Source organism: Phanerochaete carnosa, assembly GCF_000300595.1.
Source record: "Phanerochaete carnosa HHB-10118-sp unplaced genomic scaffold PHACAscaffold_1, whole genome shotgun sequence".
In the NCBI taxonomy this organism is placed as follows: Eukaryota; Fungi; Basidiomycota; class Agaricomycetes; order Polyporales; family Phanerochaetaceae; genus Phanerochaete; species Phanerochaete carnosa.
In genome coordinates this window covers 1165658-1179691 of record NW_006767628.1, presented here as the reverse complement: position 1 = coordinate 1179691, position 14034 = coordinate 1165658, and the positions used below count along the sequence as shown (strand labels likewise).

Here is a 14034-nt window from a genome sequence, read left to right as displayed (position 1 = left end):
GCGCAAGATACGAAGGTCTGTGGGATGCAGTCATCCCAAACGGCTTGTCCATGACATAATTTCACAGCAAATTCAAGATTAGATGCGAGAAAATCAGCGGCAGCTACAACAGCAACTACAGGAGCATCAGCGTCAACAGCAGGAAGATGGTAAGTCTATCCTCCAGTCTCTCGTGCACGCTTCGCTCCTGAGCTAACTCAGACCATCGATCCTGAAGAGAACCAGAGAGTCATAGACTCCATGCCTCCAGCAGATGCAGGTTACCGGTCGGTGGACGAACTCAAGAGCGGGTTCATGCAAGGCACCCGGGAAGAGCTATTCGAGGAGCTGGAGCAGTGGTCAGCTGTTCGATTCCCCGAGGATGAGCCCAAGCAAGTTTGCTACCTCACCGGCGGGGCAGGTCTAGGGAAGTCCTCGATTTCCCATCAATTCTGCGTTCGTCTCGACGCAGCGGATCACCCTTCGCTCAAGCTCGGCGCATCATTCTTCTTCGTCCGCGGTGGCGGGAACCTCGAGGACGCTCACCTTGTGTTCTCGACGCTCGCACGTCAGCTCGCAGTGTCCCAGTCGACCCTTCGCCCTCACATCATCAGCACCGCACGCAAGTACCTTAATCACGGCGAGCGGCAGCAAATGCAACACGCGTTCGAGGAGCTCCTTCGGAAGACTCTCACCGCCGCCCCCGCAGACCAAACACCGACACTGATCGTCATCGACGGGATAGACGAGTGCAAGGACAGGAGGCTGGTTCCCGAGCTGCTTCGGTCCTTGTTCAGTCTTGTCCGGGAGTTACCGTGGCTGTACGTCTTTGCCGCGTCACGACCAGAGCCCCACATCCTGTCGGTACTTGCACACCCCAGCTCAGCCGATGTCGTTCACCATATGCGACTGGAGGACGCAGCGGACAGTGACGGTGATGTCGAGCATTACCTCAAGGAAACCGTACCGAAGATACCCTCCTATGCCGATTACCTCAACGAGCACCCCGACGCCCTCAGACGCCTCGTCTCACGTGCGGCCGGCGTATTCATCTTCGCCCGGATCACCGTAAATTTCTTGGACGAGCATCACAGTCATCCGAAGGAATGGTTTGAGCTTGTCCTCTCGGGCGGGGGTCCGGCGGTGTCGCCCCTCGACGCGCTGTATCTGCAAATCTTACGGTCCGCATTTCCCCCCGAAGACTTGCGCGCCTTACCTTCTGAACACAAGCGTCTCCGCTCCCTCCTACGGTTTGTTGCCCTGGAATCCGAGTGGATAAATGCCGAGACCGTTGCGTTTTACGAGCGCGATCTGTCAGCCGATGACGTCTCCGACGTGGTGGACCGTCTGCGCTCTGTGTTGATGATCGACAAGGACGGACATGTGGTGCCCCTCCACGCGTCGTTCGGCGAGTTCCTTGTCGATGAGGACCGCTGCAGCGATATGCTCTACCATGTGGACAAGTCTGAAGGGCACGCTTACCTTGCATGTGCTTGTCTAGCGGCCATGTCTTTTGAGCATCGCACATACTACCTGCAGGAACCATACGCGCGGCCCCAGCACGCACGCGTCAACTTTGATATCATGGTGGCTGGCTGGTGGGGACATGTCCAGCTGGCCAAACATACTGTGAAGCTGGAGGAGCAACTGTCTCAGTTCGTGCAAGATATTCGACTGGCATTGCACATGTGGATCATCACAGAATTTTATCCTGACTTGAATGCCTATGGTATACGGTGTATATGGGACTGTCTTCAAGTGAGTAATCAGTCTCAGCTAATCATGTGCTGTATATATTTGTCACATGTTAATGGTTTTATTATTTATTTTGCAGCCTTCTGGAGCCAGGAAAGCAATATGCTCTGAGTTCCTCAAATTTGGCATTTATGTCAAACTATGGGTGCTCGGTGTACCCATATCTCCAAGTCATGCTCCACCACAAATCACCTCGGACAACATATCTCAGGCAATCTCAAGGCTTCCGCATGAGTATCAAGACTTGCTTCCCGTCCTAGATCTCACTGTCGACGACAGCCACTTGACTCAATATCAGGCCATCATGGCAGATTTTTGGACGAAAATAGATCGAGATGAAGCAACCAGGGAGCTGTGGCGCGAGAATCTATATTTTCCTGATGAACAGGCTCGTTTGGCAGGTCTGGACGTCGATCCCTCTCAGCCCAGCACGCCCCTCCATAGCCCAACTGTCGCCACTCCGTCGTCTTCATCCATCACCTCTGTCACACCGGAGATGGTTTCCGAGCCCGTCCTGGACGGCGACACTGTCCGTTCTGCCGGAAATGGCGGTACGGCACCTGATATGGCCGATGCTGTACCATCGCCAGTCACTTCTCCTGACAGTGAACTTGTCGCTTGCCCTACGACCTCACGTATTGCGGTCTCTGGCATTCACACCAGACGTGCACCCACACCCGCAGACGATCAACTGTCCTCCATATTTTCACCACCTACTCCGAGCTCTGCCGAAGAAGAGCCCACGGCACCTAGCGCGAGGGCCTCGGGAGAAGGTAAAAAGAGAGCCAAAACTTACTAGCCATGCACATTTCTTATTTTCTGTATTTCTCCGTCTTTCCGCTGTAATTGCCGATTACAGCCGTATATAAGCACACGCTAAATTACTCTGAAGACTCGCTGATTATGATCTAGTACGATACGTCGCATTATATAGATGGCACACGGAACTAAAACGCTTGCGCTGTAGGAAGAGAAGTCAATGATGAAGGCAGCGACGGCAAAATCCCCTAGTTCTGGCAGCCCAAAGCCGATGGCATGTTGTTCGTCTGTTTCGAATACTACGTATGTGTGCACAATCCCTGTTGATCATTGTCTGGCATGAGGTCCTCTGAGCACCTACTTCCGCACATCCTTCAACTTCCTCGGCGGCCGCTTGTTCCCGTCTACCGGTGTCAGCACAAAATCGCATGCCTTAGGCACAGTGCTAATGGTAGCGAGCACGCCAAGTAGACGTCGGCAATGGTGATGAAGACCTTCTCTATCTCGTCTGCATCGCTTCGCGCTCGTGATTCCTCCCAGCTGTGCGTCCTCTGAGCGTTGTGAGCGCCAGTGCCAGTGTGCTCGGAAACCGAGGACAGGCTTGTTGGCTGCTCCGTACTGTCACAGAGCGAGGGCTCGACGTTCCGAATCGCCAGGCCGACCAGTGCTCAGCGCGAGGGCGTAGATAAGCGATAAGTGAAAAGACTGTAACACGCGTCGAAGCACACATGTGGGATACCAGAGCGAGCAAGATCCCGGTAGAGAGTGGACGAAACGGACTCAGGGAAAAACTGAGGCCGTGTGCCACACAGCTAGCGCTCGTGAAATGATGCGCCCTATGATGCGCCCTGTTCCAGTTCTCAACTTGCTCACTCACCTTCGCCTCACCGACGTATTCAGCATTCGCAACGATCCGTCTCTGCTTGCGGCATCTGCCCAGTGCACTCGCGCACCTCGCTATGCTCGCCCCTACAGGTTGTACTCCAAGCTCGGCTTCCCGCTGATGAACCGACCTGTAGCCTGTTTTCTCAATAATGTCTTGTACTTGTCTTTCCTCTTGTGTTAACGTTGTTCTCACCATTGCTGCAGGTACTGCGCCTGATGCAAGCTATCCCAACGGTTCTCGTCGCTCTCTCCGCCAATGTCAACCCGCAGCACACACCCAAGAAGGCGAGCCGCGTCGCACGACCGTAGCGAACAGAACCCAGCGGAGCGGTCTCACTACGTGAAGTTCGGCGAGGCAGAGATGCGAGACGTCAGACGGCAAGTCTCGTTAGATGTGAAGTCGTAAGGGTGTATTACCATGGTGCGCCCTGGTTGTCCTGGTCCGTCGTCGCACGCTAAACAGCGCCCAGAGTCGTCCCCAGCGCCGATACTGGTATCAAGGTCCCTGCAGCCGATTTCATGCTTTGATACGGTGAGTATTTCTATCGTCTCTTACTCACAGGCTCGCTCATGAGTTGCAAGGCGAAGGAATATTGACAGGAGGATCTCATGGGAGACCTATATTAAAGCTCCGCCGACCCACCAGCCCTCCTGTATGTCGCAAGTTCTGAATTTCTCACCACCTTCGACGGCCCGGCCATCCTAACAGAGGCAAGAATGGACGCTAGTACTCGCACCGATAAGAAGAGTACCATCTCGATATTCAGCACTCCACCAAATCTGCTGCGGTAGGACGGTGATCCAACGGGGCGGACAGGCGACCCGTAACGGCCAGTGCCACTGATTTGGTACCGTTGTATGCCCTCTGCGACTCTAACACTGGCATGTCGGGAGGTCGCTCAGATCATTGCTTCGGCTGCCGTTAGCCAAGGTATGTCGGCGCTTCAAGCGATGGATACACGACTCATTCAATGCTCTCCAAGGTTTCCTCACTGCGGTCGGTACGCTCGACTCTGCAGCGGGGCATCGACCCGCAGCTATTTTCATCGCCTTGGTATGAAGGCTGGCCCTGCAATAACTCTGCACACTTCCTTGAACGGCTCGCTAACCCGAAAGGCAAGCAGCTCTCGGAGGCATTCTACACCGTCTTTTGCTGCGGCGGCCGCGACTGGATCCTGAAATATCAGCGTATCTTGACGTTGTGCGACGATATTCTTGCCGAGCGCGGCGGCCATACTGGTTCTTCATATCTCGAAGCGTTTGAGAAGTAGGAGACGGCACTACGGGGTGCGCTTCACAAGGTCGGTGTCTTCTTACTATGTGCCATGATGGCTTACCGTTGACTGCTCTCCTTGTAGCTGTACGAAACGATCACGCCTGAGGGAACGGGATCTAGAGACCGTAACAGTGCTCGAGTATAGAGTTGCCATGGCACCAGGTGCATCGGAAAGCGACGTATAGGCACGCGGCGGACTCTCTTTCTGACAGAGTACGATACTGACGATAAATACTCAGACCTCAAACCTTTGGAGGGCGTGGAGTATAGGACGACGATTCTCTTGCCATGTGAGATCCATATCTTCGCTCCACTGTGCAATTTTACTCACTGATAGGTTCTCGCTAGCTGACCTTGTCAATCCCACGAGAGGTGTCCGCTGCGCGCTCCCTCGCTTTGGTCTTCTGAATGACCAAGTCATGCGCAGACAGTGGCGCGCCTTCGAGACGAAAACTGACGCATAAGAATATCAACATTCGTTCCGTTGATCTCACTACCGTTGCTATCAACCGCCCTGTGAATGTCCCGGCAGTACTCAGCGGTTATACAACATTGTCCCAGCCGACGACCATCCCTGTCTAGGTACGTCAGCTTCATCTCCTCTTACCGTTCGCTGTCTTACATCGGACTACAGTCGTCTTGATCGTACAGGGTGGTGCAGCGGGGGCACGAGCTCTCCCATGAGTCACGGGGTGCAAGGCTGGCGGAGCTCCATGATTGCTACTGCTGAAATCTGACACGCGGCCGGAAAGATGCGCATGTATGCGACAGACCACAGACTTGTCGATAGTCATCAAAACTGATGAGTGGCGACATGGAGGTTTGTATCCGAAGTGGGGAACTGATCCGCACGGACATGCGCGTAAGGCTACAATGATATAAAATATTTGTTCTTAGGGGATTTGGACTGGGGCTGGTGCGCGATCTACTGCGATGTTTTGGAAGAAGTTAGGCATCAGGCGATGGCTGTGGCTACGGGGCTATGCCTGCAAGACCTGATATTGAGAAGCATCACTCAAAGCTGAGTTGTTCCTGATGCGGACTCTAGAGAAGGCGCCGGCTTCTGCGCACGTTTCCTTTCAAGAGTCCCGAACGTCTGCCCGCACGTTTGCACATTCACACCCGGGCCAGATGTCGGAACTTGACGTGTGTTGCCAACCATTGACGCCCGCTACTCCTTCACAGGTGAGCATAGACAAGGAACCATGCGCGGAGCAGGATATTTGAGACCGAAGACTTTGGAAGGGTGAGTTGCCGTGGATGCCCGAGGCGACGAACATGAGATCTGCATGAGATGTGAGGCAGTCATGTACTTGTGAATCTTGTATCCACGACGCAAATGGCTGTGCGTTGCTGCCGCGATATAGCACTGCAGGTGCATCATCCATCGTTCAGCGTCACGGTTGTACACCTCATTCGCCCTCACTTCCTCGCACTCTACATAGGCTGCCATACTTCTGCCCCGTCGTCCTTGAAGATGTCGCACGTCACAGGAGCCAATCTGCCTCCTGAAACATTGTCACACATTCTGGAGTGTGTTCCGCCAGATGATCTCGATGAGGACTTGGACAGACGTCGCAAGTTGAAGCGCGGCCTCGCTGGGCCAGGCGTCGTATGCAAGTACTGGTCCGAAGCCATCAGACCTATCCTCTTCCAAGAACTCGAGTTGCGCAGCCCCGAAGACATACAGCTACTCAAGAACATCATCAGCAGTCCCGGATTTGCAGCTTCATGTCTGTCCGGGTCCATCAAGCGGATATATATCCCTCAAGAAGCTACGGGAGCAAAGTCCTGGCTTCACCATCTCCATGGACTTTCAGCCCGACTCCACAAGACAAGATTCATCTGTGTCGTCGAGAACCACACGGACGATGCTGCATCAACGGCCGGCCGTTGGGCCCCGTTTAAATCGATACCCACCGTCGCTCCATCCTATGTCGGACTTACCAGGCTCACTCTTCGCGATGTTGTATTCACGAGCAAGACCGAGCTCATACGGCTCGTCCACAATTTCTCCACGCTCGAAAGCTGCTCTTGCGAGCGACTCATTTTCCTTGACCCGCCGCTGGCCATCCACCGACGCAGACCTCGCAGACGTTCTCCACCGACCTATCACTCCTTCCGATGTGTGATAAAAGATTGTAAAAATATGGTGGCTCCCATTCAAGCGACGCTTGCTGCAGACATCGTGGACCCTGCCCGCCGCATGGGCCTTGACGACCACACATGGGACATGGCTCTCCAGGGACTACTTTCGTTGGTACCAAACGGACCCGGAAACGCGGTTGTGACTCCGCGCAGCGATACTATGCATGGTGGATATTCTAATTCATGCAAATAGTGCAGAGCTCACCAATTATTCTTCATCAGACACGGTGTCGATCTATTGCTCTTCACTCAGTCCAGGTCAGTCTGAGAGCAACCACATCTCCGCTGTAGTCAGGGTCCGCCGATCAAGTGCGGGCCAGGATGCGGGGTCTCCACTCGTGCATATCGGGAGCATCAATCTCACACTCCAACTTGGCGATGTCGAAGTTGCGAACACCCTTGGTTGGGACGCTTTGCGGCGCATCGTTGATTCCCCGCACATGCGCTTCCTGTGTATCGACCATGATGGGCCGGGAAACACAAGCCTCGAGGTCGCGAAGAGAATCTTGTGCTCTGTGCTGTGCCGCTCGCAGTTGACCTGGGCTCTCGATTCAGGCAAACTGCAGTTCAAGAATCGCTACTCCACTGAAAGCCCCGTTACAAGAACAGACATCTTGTCCGTACCGACGGAGCACACCATCAGCGGCACCACAATCACACTCGATATCGCCGAACAAGCCGAGTGGTTGCTGCGCCCGACCCGCTCTCTCTATTTTGAAGAGAATACAAAGGAGGGTTACTTACGAAAGCTCGCAAGGACCCGCACGGGCGGCGCATCCACAGACGGCGGTCTCAGGTTCCGCACTGTCCACCCCAGATAGTGCTCAAGATATGGCGTTCGAGCAGGCATGGGAAGCGGTGGAGGGCTATGGGCCGTGGGGTGAACAGGGCAAGGAAACGGGCGGCGCCGATAACGAAGAGAGCATGTAGGGGGGAAGGCATTGGGCAGGCATTATCGTCGAGCGCGGGTGGGACGTGTCGTCGACGGACCGTTGCGACTGCGCGGACATTTTAGTGTGTTTTATGGATCTCATCCCCCCTCTGATAATATTCATTTCGGCGTTATTTACGATTCCTGAACTCGATTGTCGCTCACTATCTTCCAGTCTCAGTCACGGTGTGCGTTCTTTGTATTTGTCCATATTATTTATTACAGCACTCTATCATCTCACTCCTTGCTTTTCTTTGTGTGTATACTCAGGCCCCGCTGAGGGTCATAGCCATGTTATCCCTACTGCCGCAGACCGGGGGCTCGACGCGTTCGCCGGGCTGGCCAGTGGTCAGCGCGAGGGCGTGTGTACATTATAAAGGGTAAATTATGACGCATGTCAAAAAACACGCTGACAGGAGAAATGGCGTGGCAGCTACCTTTTATGCGGTCTCCTCGTCTTTCTTCAGGTCGTCGAGTGCGCACGACAGCTGGGCACTGCTGCGGCTGAGGCGCGGGTCAGGGGGTTGGGGGTGGCACCGTGTTGCGGAGGATGAGGAAGGGACAAGAGGTGCTCAGGTATTGAACGTAAGATCGACCCTGGAGCGTCGTCGTCTCGCTACGGCCCCAAGAAAAACAGCTATTGGAACCAAAGGAGAACTACCATTCACGAGGGTAGGGATGGCACAGACCAGCAACCAAAGAAAATGAGAGGTGATGTCGTCGTCATTGCACTCGCAGGCCCGGGTATAGCTCTTGTAGTAGAGAAGATGGCGTCGCAGCAGGTACCAGAGGTGCGTACGGTCCCGCCTGGTCGTCCGAATATACAATAAAGGCCGCCCAGGAAAAGTAGACGTCGGTGCCACTAGCTGTGCCTCTATGTTGTGGATCGCAGTTGCCGACCCGACGCGCTCCACATACTGGACGTCGGCGTCCTCGAAGCGTAGGTTGTCCGTTTGTTTCGTCAGTGGGCCAAGGACGACCTGTTTCGCAAAGCACTATGCGCCGCAAAACGAATTGAGTACGAGGCGCTCGTGCACACAAATAAAAGGCTGAACATACGTATGGGTGTCGCTCTCAGACGACCGCTATGCAAATATTCTCGTTCGCTTGGCATCATCCGCGCGTTGAGCCGTTGATCACATTCGTACCGTGTTGCCGATGCGGATGCGAATATTGACGGGATAGTCGTGTAGGATGCTCCGCAACGGCGGAGAAAACACGCATCTCGAGCATATACTGCTAAGTCTCAGCTGGCGTCTCCTCATAGCTGGTAAAGGAATAGAGCCAGTGAGTATTCTTGAGCACGATAATGCGAGGGGTAACAACGAGCTCTTCTCTCTTTGCGTCTTCGTGCAGAATATTGTCTACGTCAAATGATCTCAATCAGAAGTGAAAGATGACTTGAGAATCAGAGAGACGTACGAGGATTTGGGTCACTTCGCAAGTGCGCAGTAGCTCAGGCACCTGTGCGCTCTTTCGTGGCTTTGCTCTTCAACACGACAGTGCCTCACTCAGCATCGCGCATGACTTGGCGCCCCCGAGCTTCAGGCTGCTCATCCTTCCTTCTCATACGCTGCCTAACACCCCTTCTAGGCTTTTCGGAACGGACTGAAGCTCGAAACCTGGCGCGACCAGTATTTCTAAGATGTATTCTCGTAGACCGTGGCAACATTGCCCTTCTTGTTACACCTGAACTGCAAGTCTTTGGTTCCTTCACCATCGACTCAAAGAGTTGGATCCTGGTAGCAGCACGCAGCGGGATGTACACGAGCGGACGTTGTGAGGTTTAGCGCGGTACCTTGAAGTAATTCTGTGAATTCTCAGCCAGCAGTCGACCGAGAGTGAATATACGTGCGCACCCGAGTCCCAGCTCCACAATACGCTTCCGACCGACAACACTTCCCACCTAATTGGTGTTCCCAGGCCCCGAGCCCGGTTGCCTGGCGAACTCTGCGAGACGCTTCAAAGCGGGGTGTGGTAATTTGAATGCTGCAGCTCGGGCAGCGTTGTTCGGAGAGTTGCCGGAGTGGTACTATGCAAAGTGCGAGACATATCTGAGGATGTGTTCTACAGTAACTTTCTCAAGAATGAGATGTGAGGCAAATACCGACTAATGATGGGCGTCGAGGGGCAGAGGCCGGTGTCCCGGCGCGTCGGTACTAAAAGCGCCGGCGACCCCCGGACGCCACAAGGCCCCAACTTCGTTTTGCTCGAGGGCCATGGGGCTCGTTTCCAGCATCTTAAAGAGGACGTCCGGGAAATGGAATGGGCCGCGGGGCCGCAGGGCCTTTGTGCCGCAAGGGCGCGGCGCCGGAACAGCGTCGGCGTAGCCGAAAGTAGTAATAATAGTGTAGTGTTAATAGTCTAAGCCAGAGCAACGTTTATCGTTAGAGCCTCTCAAATACTCTCGCATAACGGCCATACGTAGATAGAAAGTAGTCTACATACATCATAATTCTATAAACTATTTATGTATAATCTAAACTAACCTCCGCCACTACTACCTGCTGAGTCTGCCCATCGACGGGCAGCGAGAACTGAGAACAGTGAACAGTGAGAAGAGTTACCGCGTGCGCGCTTCGTGATCTCGTGCAGGGTTCTCAACATGCGACAATACTCTGCAGGCCCTGAGAATTGCATAAATATATTTACACATATCTATTGCAGAATATGAGACTTAAACTTAAAAGTTTACAAATTTATAAAGACGTGACGATGATAATGGACAAAAAGAGGCAAAAAGGGGGTGCCCGGCACCGGTTACGTTATGGCCCCCGGGCCCCGACGGTCCGACGGTCCCACTCCCTGTATCTTCTGCGGTGGACTCACCCCCGGCCGGACGCCACAAGGCCTCGGCGATTTGTTCCAAGACATTGGACCTACGCGCCGGGATGACTCTCGCAATGAGTACCACATTTGGCAGACCTCAGACTCCCTCATCGTATCGTCTTGCCTGACATCTCCGCGCCTGCGCTGCCAAAAGGCACGCTGCTCCCGGGACACTGGCAAAGTGCGGTCTTCGTACTATTGAACTCTAATACACAGCCTGCAACGAGCATCATCTTCCCTTCCAGTCCATGTCTTATGGATGTCGATACACGAGGCCGATAAATGGTGAATCCAAGCACATTCCCTTCCGTGCTGTGAAAGTCTGCCCACACCGTCCACGACACACTCACCATAGTCGACCATGTCGTCGTATGGGGCTGGCGATGTTACTCTCGATGTTGCCTCTCCGATCCTCGATCTGGCTGGTGATGCCCTAGGTCTTGCCCCGGTGCCTGGCTTACCTATCATCGCAAAAGGACTCGGCGCGCTCGTCGAGAGAGTCAAGGTGTGTCGACCCCACTCAACTGACGATCAGCACTCTACAACATTCCTGCTTTGTTCGTAGGTTGTCCGGGAGAACAAGGGGGCGCGTAGTGCCTTCCTTGCTCAGGCAGACGCGCTCAAGGCTGTCATCAACACAACACCAGCAAATGTGGAGGCCGTAGTCGCCGAGTACGACGGCGATGTGCAGGACAAGAAAGAGCTATTGGACAAGATCAGACACTCTGACGACCTGCAGAAGCGGATAAGGAATCTGAAGAGGTGCGCTTAGGGTCTAATCATCGTCCGTCTCTCGCGAAGCTAAAATCAAGCCAGCACAATTGACGACCTTCAAGGACGTGCGGGAAAGCTGAAGGGTGGGAAGGGGTTCCGTGGGTTCTTGAAAGGGTTCATCTACGCGTCTCGGAATCAAGCGATTCTGTCGGACATGAAGGAAGAGATGGCAAGAGCACTGGACCTATTCAAAGTATATAGACCTAATCGGCCGTTAAAATGCCCTTTGACGCATGCTTGCTTTCCCCAGATCAGCGGCTCAATATCCATTGAGAACATCCTCGACAAGGTTGCACAAGATGCGAAGGTTTGTGCAACGCAGTCATCTCAGACATGACTTGTCCATGGCACTATTCTGCAGCAAATCCAGGATCAAGTGCGGGAAAATCAACGTCAGCTATGGGAGAATCAGCGTCAGCAACAAGAAGCTGGTGAGTCTATTCGGGGGTCCCTCATGCGCGCTTCACCCAGGAACTGACCACCACCCGTGAAGAGGATCAGAGGGTTATCGACTCCATTCCTCGAGCAGACGCAGGATATCGGTCGGTGGACGAGCTCAAGAGCGGATTCACGCAAGGCACTCGGGAAGAGGTATTCTCGGATCTGGAGCAGTGGTCAGCCGGTCGACTTTCCGAGGACTGGCCTAAACGAGTCTGCTACCTCACCGGCGGGGCAGGTCTGGGGAAGTCGTCGATTTCACACCAGCTGTGTGTCCGCTATGACGCGGCGGAACACCCCTCCCTCAGACTCGGCGCATCATTCTTCTTTGTCCGCGGACGCGGGGACCTCGAGGACGCGCACCTCGTCTTTTCGACTCTCGCACGCCAGCTCGCAGTGTCTCAGCCGACCCTCTCATCGTTAGCGCCGCACGCGAATATCTCAAACACGGCGATCGGCAGCAGATGCGACACTCATTCGAGGGACTCCTTCGGAAGGCTCTCATCGCCGCTCCCGCGGACCAGGCGCCGACATTGATCGTCATCGACGGAATAGACGAGTGCAAGGACAGGAAGCTAGTCCCCGAACTGCTTCGGTCTTTATTCGGTCTTGTCCGCGAGTTACCGTGGCTGTACGTCTTCGCTGCGTCACGGCCAGAGCCTCACATCCTGTCGGTACTTGCACACCCCGGCCCGGCCGATGTTGCTCACCATATGCGACTGGAGGACGCAGCGAACAGTGAGGGTGATGTCGGGCATTACCTCGAGGAGACTTTACCGAAGATACCCTCATACGGTGATTACCTCGAGAAGCACCCGGACGCCCTTGAGCGTCTCATCAGGCATGCAGCCGGCGTATTCATCTTCGCTCGGATCACCGTCAATTTCTTGGATGAGCATCACAATCATCCAGAGGAATAGTTCGACCTTGTACTCTCAGGCGGGGGTCCAGCGACATCACCTCTCGATGCACTGTATCTGCAGATCCTGCGGTCCGCATTCCCTCCGGAAGACTTGCGTGCCTCGCCTCTGTTATGACAGAGGTTTCTTAGCAAGCCTGAAGCTTGTCTGATCGCCTTATCCGCAGATGAGGTTAGAGCAGAATAAAGAAACATGAATATACGAAAGAGCTGAAAGCTGAAGTTGTACTGTACATGCGCGGGGTATATATACTACTGCTCAGCCTAACCTAAGGACTAGTCTACTAGTCAAAGGGACTGCGGGTGAGTCAGTGGAGCTGCGCTCTATGAGTCGACGATGGCTGTACTACTAAACTAGAGTCAGAGACGAAAAAGGAAATGATATCCCACGCCACCATGCCCATCATAACATTACCCCCCAATCTATCTTCGAGCAACGGTTGAAATTAGTTCAGAGCCCAGATCTCCTCTTGAACTCGCGCGACAGCGTCCTCGAGGGCTTTCTTGATGACTAGGAGCGGCTTGGACTGTCTGCTGCGGCGGCGGCGTTCGCGCTTGAGCTGCCTCTTCGAAACCTTTGCAGAAGTCGTCCAATCTGAGAGCGCGCTCGGAGATGTCCAGCCGGGATCAATGATATCGAGGGATTTGGAGGCGAAGCGGACCGACTTCTTGGTGGCGACGTGGCTGTCGGACTCATACGATGGGGGAGACGGCGTGCTCGCCAAAGGGAATGGCTGTTCTCGAAATCCCCGAAAGGACTGGCTGGCCGATAGAAAGGACTGGCTGGATGATGACGAGGTGATGCATTCGGAAAGGGGTCGAGAGTAGGTTGGTGTTGGGTTGGGCATGGGTTCGAAATCGTTGAATAGATAGGCGAAATGGATCGAGGGCCCGAATTGATAGCGATGGGCTGTGTTGACGATGTGGGATGCCGATGGGTGCGTTTCCGAGTAGTTGGCGAAATCTCTCCATGCCTCTAGATGCTCTGTGTCTGTCCTCCCAATTTGCGTCCTGAGCTTACCGAGGCCTTCGTCGTTGATGTGCACCAAGTTCGCAGCATCGCGATGAGTGTCGGTGAAATGCTCATTGAGCACGTGAAAACTCGTGACAGTCCTTGCAAATATCTTCGTGGCATTGTCCTCTTCCTCGGCAAGTTGCGAGAGGAGCTCGCAAGCGCTGTAGTCGTTGCGAATTTCGGTGATCCGCTGGAGGTAAGTGGTTTCGCGGTATTTTCGTTCGTTTTCTTCTGCACTCCAGTCCCAGTGGGACTCAGAGTGCTCGTCGACGGGGATGGTGCTTTCGTGTGAGTCCGGAGTGGGTGCGCGGGATGGGACGGGGTTG

The 14034-nt window shown here is 54.2% G+C and overlaps 5 protein-coding genes across 5 annotated transcripts in view; 4 read left to right on the top strand and 1 right to left on the bottom strand.

Moving 5' to 3' along the window:
• PHACADRAFT_133017 (uncharacterized protein) overlaps positions 1-3270 on the top strand; it is a 5109-nt gene extending 1839 nt beyond the window's left edge. The window contains exon 2 of the mRNA XM_007389858.1: positions 155-3270. Coding sequence (XP_007389920.1) covers positions 155-1845 — 1691 coding nt within the window. The 3' untranslated portion in view covers positions 1846-3270. The remainder of the gene's footprint in view (positions 1-154) is intronic.
• Positions 3271-3564: 294 nt separating this feature from the next.
• On the top strand, positions 3565-4729 carry PHACADRAFT_203658 (uncharacterized protein). The gene is made up of 5 exons (XM_007389857.1): positions 3565-3799; positions 3849-3910; positions 3961-4309; positions 4362-4379; positions 4441-4729. The coding sequence occupies exons 3-5, from the start codon at positions 4237-4239 to the stop codon at positions 4647-4649; spliced, it is 300 nt and encodes a 99-aa protein (XP_007389919.1). The 5' UTR covers positions 3565-3799; positions 3849-3910; positions 3961-4236; the 3' UTR covers positions 4650-4729.
• A 264-nt stretch (positions 4730-4993) lies between these two features.
• Positions 4994-5240, top strand: PHACADRAFT_246418 (uncharacterized protein). Its single transcript, XM_007389856.1, has one exon. It carries the CDS (start codon positions 5063-5065, stop codon positions 5234-5236), a length of 174 nt encoding a protein of 57 aa, XP_007389918.1. The 5' UTR covers positions 4994-5062; the 3' UTR covers positions 5237-5240.
• A 1756-nt stretch (positions 5241-6996) lies between these two features.
• Positions 6997-7331, bottom strand: PHACADRAFT_246417 (uncharacterized protein). The gene has a single exon (XM_007389855.1). It carries the CDS (start codon positions 7264-7266, stop codon positions 7108-7110), a length of 159 nt encoding a protein of 52 aa, XP_007389917.1. The 5' UTR covers positions 7267-7331; the 3' UTR covers positions 6997-7107.
• A 1826-nt stretch (positions 7332-9157) lies between these two features.
• On the top strand, positions 9158-9903 carry PHACADRAFT_246415 (uncharacterized protein). Its single transcript, XM_007389854.1, has one exon. The coding sequence runs from the start codon at positions 9257-9259 to the stop codon at positions 9521-9523; it is 267 nt and encodes an 88-aa protein (XP_007389916.1). The 5' UTR covers positions 9158-9256; the 3' UTR covers positions 9524-9903.
• The last annotated feature ends 4131 nt before the right edge of the window (positions 9904-14034 follow it).